The sequence below is a fragment of the Thunnus thynnus genome, chromosome 4 (assembly GCF_963924715.1).
Source record: "Thunnus thynnus chromosome 4, fThuThy2.1, whole genome shotgun sequence".
Lineage (NCBI taxonomy): Eukaryota > Metazoa > Chordata > Actinopteri > Scombriformes > Scombridae > Thunnus > Thunnus thynnus.
This window is the reverse complement of record NC_089520.1, coordinates 362,936-372,963: the sequence shown is the minus strand read 5'-3', so window position 1 is coordinate 372,963 and position 10,028 is coordinate 362,936. Positions and strand designations below refer to the sequence as shown.

The 10,028-nt window shown below is 40.8% G+C and overlaps 2 protein-coding genes across 2 annotated transcripts; both read right to left on the bottom strand.

Annotated features, from left to right (window-relative positions):
- Positions 1 to 1,037: 1,037 nt before the first annotated feature.
- On the bottom strand, positions 1,038 to 3,677 carry LOC137180842 (nuclear factor 7, brain-like). The gene has a single exon (XM_067586106.1). The coding sequence runs from the start codon at positions 3,672 to 3,674 to the stop codon at positions 2,283 to 2,285; it is 1,392 nt and encodes a 463-aa protein (XP_067442207.1). The 5' UTR covers positions 3,675 to 3,677; the 3' UTR covers positions 1,038 to 2,282.
- Positions 3,678 to 9,449: 5,772 nt separating this feature from the next.
- On the bottom strand, positions 9,450 to 10,024 carry LOC137180778 (E3 ubiquitin-protein ligase makorin-2-like; the record flags this gene model as incomplete). Its single annotated transcript, XM_067586027.1, has 2 exons — positions 9,450 to 9,841; positions 9,938 to 10,024. Coding segments are annotated over 2 exons (255 nt in total), but the record flags the coding sequence as incomplete, so codon positions are not given.
- Positions 10,025 to 10,028: the final 4 nt, after the last annotated feature.

The window sequence follows — 10,028 nt, the reverse complement described above, 5'->3', positions numbered from 1 at the left end:
TTGTTTCATATACTACCATAAAATATAATATGTAACTAATATTATTTATATTTACAAACCTCCAGTCCATGTTTAAAACATATTTTTTCTTTAAGTTATAAATGTGTTGTTTGAGTTTTAATGAATCCTCTGTGAACGGAGGCGTTGAGCGGTGCTCAGAGACGTTATATCATCTGAATGTGTTTGACATACGGCCTGATGAACAACGTCCCTCCTGCTCTGTCTGACGCCTTTAAACCTGCTCTATTGTCCTGAGCTGCGAGCCTCCTGATTGGTCAGACAGCAGCGAGAGCGCAGGATAAATAGAGAGGAGACGCAGACTTCAGCAGACACGTCAACAGCAACAAGAAGACAGAGGCAGCAGCTGAAAAGCTGAAACACATCTGGAAATGTCTCAGAATCTGGACCTGAATGTGCAGGAGCATGAAGGAGCAGCTGCTCAGGAGATGCACAATAAACATGTTCAATATGTTTCTGATCGTCAGGACGAGGTAACGATGAGCAGAGGTGGAAAATATCTAAGTACATTTTAGGGGTGAGCCCAAATACAAATACATTATCCAGCAAAGCACAAATAGTGGGTTTTATATGAATATTTGTTTCATACAAATATGTTAAAGTTATGTGTTGTTATGTGTTACAGAGATAAAGCTGAACTACTGACACAAGCAAAGTGCTGCCAACAGACTCCATAACCTGTTGTTCCTCTTCTCCTTTCACAAAGTCAGGCTGTAAAAAACAGACAATAAATGAAAAGTGCAAATCAATAATTATCTTTGAAGTTCTTCTACATGTTCCAGGCTGTGCTGTCTGTGTGTTATGGGTGTATAAATAGGTAGAGGTCTGTCTGCAATGAGGTGATGAGTAAAGTTTTATCTCAGTAGTCAGCGCAGTCGTCTCTGATCTGAGACTCCAGTTAGAGACCCGGTGTGGGGACCTCCTTCATAAGGTAGTTTATTCATGAACACTTATTGTAACACTTTAATTTTCTAAAAGTAAAAGTGTAATAAAAACAAAAACAGGATTTTTAAGCCTCTTTCCACTTTTATTGGAATACAAATACAAATACTGGGATCTCTGCACATCCCTCGTGTCACAGATTAGCATGAAAAAAAACGAAGTACATTAAACTGATGAAGGAGATCTCATCCTGAGGAGGACAGCAGGAGCCCGTCCTCCTCTGTCCCCCCCCCCCCCCCCCCCCCCATATTCCGTATAGAAACTAAACACAAAATAATGGACATTAATAGTTTTTTTACAGTCGGCTGTATCAGGAGTTTAAAGGTAGAAAACTGCTTTGTTTTTATTGATTGATCTGTTGATTGTATGTACACGGCCACAGTAGCTCTGTATGTCCGCAGTGAAACCAGAGAGCTCACAGAGAAACTTGATCCATCATTATAGATACGTTTATTTAAATAAGTTCAGTGAATCAGTGTGCTGATTACACAGCACAGCACAGTGTAATCAGACGAGAGTGTGGCCTGACACACAAACATCAGCTGACTTTCTCTGTGATAACACTAACACAAACAAACTACTGGAAGCACTCAGTAAGTTGATCCACATAACGTAGGTGACTCCAGCGTGCTGTTTGTTTTATGATCCTTTGAAAACAGACTCGATAGAGAAAAACGTTTTGTAAATGAAAATAAGCCTCAGGAAAGAGATGTTATGCTGCTGCTCACTAACTTTGTCTCTGCTTTCTTTGTCTTTGGTGCTCTGCTGGACGTAAACACATCGTGAGTCATTCTGATTGGACGTGACGTCTGCAATGCATTCTGGTTGTTGTAGGATTCCCCCCTAAGAACAGTATAAATAATCTACACATTTGTTCTTAGTTTTCTATAGTCAAAGGGCACCTAATTCAAAAATAATTGCACATTTCTACTACACAGGTGATCTAGTTTAAAGAAATCCTCATATTGACAGCGGTGAGTTTTTCCTTTAATGTTTGAAAACTATAATTTCAACATACAGTCATTGATTCTTGGCTGCTGGTCTTCATGGATCCACATCGACATCAGAAAACATTAACAACTATTGAAAATGATACAGTATCAATAAAAAACTAAAAATAAGGCTGAAGACACAAACTATAAAGATCAGAAAATAAAACAACTAAAACAACATGAACATATTTTGGAATAATGAGACAGCAGCAGGACAGAAGCTTCAGAGGTTAAATTCAGCCACTTTTCCCTTTAAGAAATAAATTACAGTAATTATAAGAACCATCATCATCATCATCATCATCATCATCATCATCATCATCATCGTCTCTAACTGCTCTGTTTCACTGTCACAGAGACCTTCAGTGGGGAAATCTTCAGTGGGAGTTTATACCAAGTGTTAATGAATGGAAACAGTGTGCCAGTGAAAGTGTGTGTGAAGGTGTGTATATGTTTGTTAGTATCAAGATCAGAGAACGACAGATTTCCTCTGTTCCAGTCCAGATTCACTCTGATCCTCTGGAACTTCTTCTTCACTGGGAGATCAGTGTCTGGAGCTGATGGTGACAATGCTGAGTATTTACCTACATCGAACTTTATTCTCCATAATCCAGACCATATGCCTCCCTTCCTCTGGACAGACTCTGATAACACACCCAGTATCCAGAATGTATTGTCTCCAACCTCGACATCCCAGCTGTGAGTCCCTGAGTTAAAGCCCTCAGAGCCCAGAACAGAGTAGAAGTAAATCCTCTCTGGATTATCAGGAAGCTGCTGTTTCTCTCCTCGTCTCACACTGGTCAGATCATCAGACAGGATGAGATATGGACCAGCAGTGTTTGGATCCAGAATGACAGGAGTGTAGGAGACCATCTCCTTCATGTTGTTCCAGATGTTGAAGGTCAGGTTGCCCAGGTGTTTGGCCTGGTCTATCAGAGCTCCTGAGAGCAGCTGTGGATCATCCAGCAGGGGGCAGCGCTGGACTCTTTCCACTGCAGCCTTGTAGTTGTGCAGGAATGAGACGTCTTCAGCTCTCAGCTCCTCCTCTGTGGCTCTGACTGTGTGTGAAAGAGCTGCTATCTCTCTGCTCAGAGCCTCCATCTTCTCCTTCATCATCTGACTCTTCTGCTCCTCTTCCTCCCTCAGAGCAGCCATCCTGGCCTCCTCTTCCTCTTCTAGAAACTGGTGAAGCTTCTTAAACTGCTCCTTAATCTGCCTCTCTGTGTGTCGGGCCTGGACCTTAATGTGTTCTGCTGTTTGATCAAACTTCACTTTAACTTCTTCACAAACCTTTAACTTCTTCTTTAAAGGCTCCAGAGTTTCCTCAAGTTTCTTCTTGTGTTGTCGTGCAGCTTCATCGACGGGTCTGAATCTGTGGTTGGTGTGTTTTTCTGAATCTCTGCAGACGAGACACACTGGCTGCTGATGGTCCAGACAGAAGAGTTTGAGTTTCTCAGAGTGCAGACTGCAGAGAGCCTCTGAAGCTCTCTGATCTCTGTCCTGTAAGAAGGACTCACACAGGTTCTTTAACACCAGGTTACAAGGTGGTTGTTCCTTTGAAGATCTTCTCTTACAAACTGGACACTGACGTGTTTGTTTCTGTCTCCACCAGCTCTTCAGACAGTCTTTACAGAAGCTGTGGCTACATGACAGAACAACAGGATCTCTAAAGACGTCCTGACAGACCGGACAGCGGAGATCCTCCTCTGATCTGGAAGCCATTTTGTCTCCCCTCCCTCCTCTACTAACCTCACTGACATTTACTTTCACTTTGACTCCAGTTTTTAGTCAAACTCACATTCAGTGTGTGGAGAGTCAGCAGGTTGAAGCAGCAGAGTTCTAGTTTTCACTTTTCTCTCCTGTAGCTGTTCTCACTCAGAGGAAGCTGTTAGTTTGGTCTGAAGGTGAATCTGATCGTCTGTTTTTCAGTCTGTGTGTCTCTTTAGAGACGAAGAATAAACTGTTTCCTGCTTTGTCTCAGATGAGTCAGCTGAGGGGCGGAGCTTTGTCAGACCTCTTCTGATAAATGCTGTTGCTTCACATGTAAAACAGAGTGTGTTTCATTTAAAAGTTCAAAGATACACCTACCAACTCCTCTAAAGATTAATGACTAACAGGTTTTATCTGATTCTATCTGTACAGTACAGAGCAAGCTTTTATTGTGCAGGAACTTAAGGTTCACATAGCAGTGATGTAGGCAGAAAGTGTATTTTGGGTGGGCCATCTTTTCCCAGAAAAACTGACTTATGAAAAGTTAGAAGAAGAAAAAAAGAACAAACAGACAAACTGAAAAACGAGCGACGACTTCGCAACGTTCTGCATCACAAAGTCAATAACAGTAAAACACTGTCTATCAACATGCTCAACCAACAGAGCATCAGATTATAAAGGCTGTACCCAACAGTACACACAAAAAGCCTCTTTTACAGCCTGTACAGACTAAAACAGAGTGTGTTTCATTTAAAAGTAAAACACAGCGGACGAGACGTTAAAAGAGGAAGTCAGTTGTGTTTCCTGCTGTTGAAAGTTTCTCAGTCACTTTGACTCGTGTTTTTTCAGTCAGCAGCAGGTTGAAGTTGAACTATTTCACTACTTCAGGTCTTCAGTGCTTCCTGCTGTAACTGTCCTCTCTCAGTTTAAATCACAGTTTTGTAATGAAGGTAAATCTTACCGTCTGTCTGCCTCCTTCCAGTGAAGCTGAACAGTAAGAACCTGTTTCCTGCTTTGTGTCACATGATATCCTGTAAGAGGTGGAGCTTATTAAAGGAACAGATGATAAATATGATGAATACGATCCGTCGCGCTGCTTTGAGATCACATCATCATGTCAACATAACTTTCATGGGAAGAGCACAAAGAGAAGATGATGATGATGTAATGAAGCTCTGTCAGCTGTCTGCATCTCAAATGGAAAAAATACACAAGAAACCAAACTCATCTCCACTGTTATTCTACTGGTTTTTAAAAAGAGACATGAAAAACATGACAACACTGGTACCAACACAGATGTAGCACCACTAATAAAACCTCACAGTAACATGACATCAGCTATATATTAAACAAAAGCTGCTCAAAGATAAAAACAGTGAATCAAAGTGAAATAAAAATAAACAAGAGAGCCAACAACAATAAATAAGATCAATAAAAAGCACTGATATGTTTTGGATATTTAAATGAAATGACTCCGAAAATGATCTAATGGGTTTCAGATCATTTCAAAAAGTAAACTGAGAAAAAACTTTGCAGCTGATTTTCTCAAACTTTACATTGTTATGGTTTTATATTCTTATTCAGTCCATCACGGATCTGTCAGACGTCTGATGATATCTGTCGATATTAATAACAACAAATTCTGCCTCATGTAAGTGTTTTATTTCTCATGCAATGATTTTTAAGGCCCGAGCATGAAACTACTCTCCTGAGACTGAAAACATGATGCTGTTATTAGTCTTTGGAGCCGTTTCTAAACAAACTAACGTGACCAAACTCTTCATGATGAAGGAACATGTCACCCAGTGCAGTGGTGTGACTCACTGACGTGTTTTTAATAAGATATATCAGGCTTTGATACACACACAATACTTATTAGTAGATCAGTTCATTGTTGGTTTGGATCCAAACATGAAGAAAAATATAGAAAATTGCCAGAAATATCCTTTAAGTCTTGTGATACCAACAATGGTATATCTGAGGTGTAATTAACTCTGCAAGGCCACGTGACACACAGGTGCTATATAGTACCTGATCCTCCCACACTGTGTCACATGATCCTGATGTTTGCTAACAATCTTCTAATTTTATATATCTTTTAATGCCAACGAACAAACCAGGACTTTGGGGTTCTCCCAGAATTTTAAGTTTGGCATGGCGGGTTAAAAAAAAATAAACTACTGAGATTTAATCTAGTCGGCACATGTGAAGTCTGAAACAGAGGCAGACTGCTGGGGCTTCAGCTTCCTGGGAATATTATTCACTGCTGGATGAAGGTCATAGATGGGAAATAGTGTGTGTGTGTTTTTGTGACAGTGGCGGCTGGTGACTCAAAAAACTGGGGAGGACAGGAGGAAAACCAACAGTTTTGATGGTATTTTTCTACAGCACTTTATCACTAAACTGTCACCCTCACTCCTTTTTTGCTTCCCTTCATAGGTCATCTCCACTACTGAATTATAAATATAAGACCTATAATTACTATAAAATAAATGATAATAACACCAAACTTCATACAAAGTTTGTATATAATGTCTACAAAGTTGACATGTTAACACTTATTATTCAAGTTACTTTAAGCTAGTTATTCAATATATGACTCAGCTTAAAACAAACTGAAGAAATTGTCACAACAAGCAGCCAGACCACCTGCACTCATTCACTAATCACACAACATCAACAGGTGACTGAACAACCACTCAATTAAAAACTGGATCAATTCCACATGAATGAGTGAGTCCATACAGCTCACTGTGACTTCAACAAGCAAACTACCCACAAAACATTATATGTATATCTCTGCTGCATTCTTGTTAAGTAGATAAATTCACATAACAGCCACACAGATACATGTAACTATCAGAGATGAAATTAGCAACCAAAGAGACAGAGAGAGAAGCTGTATCTGACTCACGTTATCTGATGTCTTCTTCTTTCTATCATGGAGATAAAGTATTCATGTCATAACATCCATTTGTAGCTGTTGGTCATCTTGTTTGTTAGTTAACAGAACTTTGTGGCTGCTGGTTAACCAGTCTGATATCACTAACAACAATGACAAACAAGCTTACTCTCCTGGTTGTTTCTCCGGCTGTTTCTCTCACCAGCCTCCGCGGCGGCATCCTGCAGCTGCTGCACTGCACAGTCCAGATCCATCCTCCCGTTAGCTTAACAACAGTCCTTAACAGTCCTTCAATGGATATATAAAGAGTCCTTCAGGGCTGCTACAACAAGCTAAATGTTGGCTAACAGAAGCAGCTATATACTGCTCCATAAAAGAAGTGACAGTTTGTCACACTCACGTTAGGGGTGTGCCCGAATACAAGTACGTTATTCGGCAAAGCACAAATAGTGGGTTTTTTCCGAATATTTGTTTCATACAAATATTTTTTAAATTATTTGTTTTTGGGAAAAATAAATAAAACAAAACACATTAAATACCAGCGAGCAGGTCGGTTACATCACTATCTCAGTATCTCTCCTCTGCTCTGCTGTTATGTCTATCAGCAGGTCTCAATGAGGGGAGTCACATCCACCTGCTACATGACGCACATTTCTTAATTTGGACATCACTTTCATTTTCATCTCTAATTTTCTAAAATAATAAGTGTAATCAAAAAACAAAAACAGGACTTTTAAGCCTCTTTCCACTTTTATTCAAACACAAATACAAATAATTTTGCTACCTAAACAAATATAGATACAAATAGAGAGGCCAGGATGAGGGAAACCGAGGAGCGCAGGTGAGGCTGTCGGAAAGATCGAACACCGGGGGATGTCTCCGGGACGTCAAGCAAGTCCTCGTCCGAAGCGTTGAGGAGCAGTTCGAGGTCCATGATGTGAGTAAGAAAGTTTTTTAGTTTAGATGCTGGTGTGTCACAGGGTACTTGCAAGCTGAGGCAAAGGGGAGAGGAGAGGATATGGTGTGTCTAAATACCCTGTGGTGTGGAAATGGGTTGCATACAAGGCGTGGTCTTTGGTTCCTGAACTTTGTTTATAAGTCTATAAACTTCATAAAGTAGCATCAGTACAGAACTTGAGTAAATGTACGAGGGATGTGCAGAGATCCCAGTATTTGTATTTGTATTCCAATAAAAGTGGAAAGAGGCTTAAAAATCCTGTTTTTGTTTTTATGACACTTTTACTTTTAGAAAATTAAAGTGTTACAATAAGTGTTCATGAATAAACTACCTTATGAAGGAGGTCCCCACACCGGGTCTCTAACTGGAGTCTCAGATCAGAGACGACTGCGCTGACACGTCTGCTTATCTTCTGGAAAACTGTTCCTTTGTGTCGGGAGTTCAGGAACCTCAACGTCTTGTTCATGAACGAGGCTCAGATGCAGCGTGAGATCAACAGGCGGGTTGGTGATCCATCAGCAGTAATGGGACGGTCACTCTGCTGTCGTTACTCAACTGTCAGACTGTGATGTAGTGGCAGCAGAGCGACCCCCCCCCCCCCCCCCCCCAGAATCATGAGGCACCACCAAAAACACTTCCCATTCATTTTTCATGACCAAATGATTCTGGATGGTTGGTTTTTGTTGACCCACATCCCTAGTACACATACTCATTACTGTACTTAAATATAATGTTGAGGTACTTGTACTTTACTTGAGTATTTCCATGTGATGCTACTTTCTACATTTCAGAGGGAAATATTGTACTTTCTACTCCACTACATTTATTTGACAGCTTTAGTTACTTTTCAGATGAAGATTTGACACAATGGATAATATAACAAGCTTTTAAAATACAACACATTGTTAAAGATGAAACCAGTGGTTTCCAACCTTTTTGGCTTTTGACGTCTTACAAAAAGCAGTGTGTAGTCGGGGTCACATTTCACATGTCTATGAGTTGTTAACAGCTCCACCAAATAGTGATTTTTCCCTCTAAACTTCTCACATGCTTTCATTTCAATAAATGTTCAAATGATCCAATATTTCAGCAAAAATCAAAGATTAGAGAAAAAGTCCAAAAACTGAAAACAGATTTGTGTATCAGAACTTTGTTTTTTCTTCTTTCCTCTCCCATTAATCATCTCACCACCCCTCAGATTTATCTGCTGACCCTTTGGAGGGGCCCCACCCCTAGGTTGGGAACCACTGGACTAAACTAGCTAACTGTATATAAAGTAGTGTAAACTAGCTCCACCTCCAGCAGCTACAACAGTAACATGCTGCTCTAACACTGATGCTTCACTATTAATAATCTAATGATGTCATATATAATAATATATCAGTCAGAGGGACCAAACCACTACTTTTACTGCAATACTTTAACTACATCAAGCTCATAATACTTATGTACTTTTACTGCAATACTTTAACTACATCAAGCTCATAATACTTTTGTACTTTTACTGCAGGAGGATTTTTCATGCAGGACTTTTACTTGTAACGGAGTATTTGTACTTTGCTGTATTGGTAGTTTTACTGCAGTAAAGTATGTGAGTACTCTGCCAAAAACACTTTCCATTCATTTTTCGTGACTGAATGATTCTGGATGGTTGGTTTTTGTTGAACCTTTAAGAGAAGCTGTTCTACTGAAATAAAATCATAATATTGATAAACAGACACTGGAACAACGTGGCTGCTTGATCTGCTTCACTCACCAACCGAACACTGGTTCTCTACTGCTGCTGGAATCTGAACATTCACTGGACAAAGACAACAGAATCTAATTATCAGCTGTTTCTCTGGGAGTAAAGAGTGATATATTTATCACATTCAACCCAAACGATGAGGCACAAACACCGTCAGAAAGTCAACACACCACCACCAGATGACGTCACACTGTCTGTATTTTCTTATGTACACAATAAATAAAATGTCAACAATATATTGATGATCAATTTTCCAACTAATGGACACAATGGAATTATTTTTCCAGACTGAGACACAGTGGAGAGCTGTAGATTGATCACATGATTTAATATTTCAATGACTGGTCCACAGACATCGCCGGTTGCCATGGAGACCGGAGGACGCGGTCCGATCAGGCCTCTCTCTATGCGTCCGCGGCGGGCGGGGTCTCCGGCCCGTCGTGGCTCGGGCCCGACATCTGCATGAAGAGCTCCCTGAGCTCCGTGATGTCATCATCGATGGACGGCAGGGGCGGGGTCGGCCGCTGCTCGCGCTCCTCGATGAAGTCCCACAGACGGACGCTGTTCATGAACTGAAGAAGAAAAAAAACACACCGTTCACAAACGTGCACCGAGGTGATGAACTACAACTGTGAGTGAAGATGGCGGCGGCGGCGGCGGCGTCTGACCCGGACGTTCCCCTCGGAGCTCAGCTGTTTCCGCGGCCGGTCCGGTTCCGCTCGGGTCCCGTCCGGGAAGGCGTGAAGATACAAACATTTC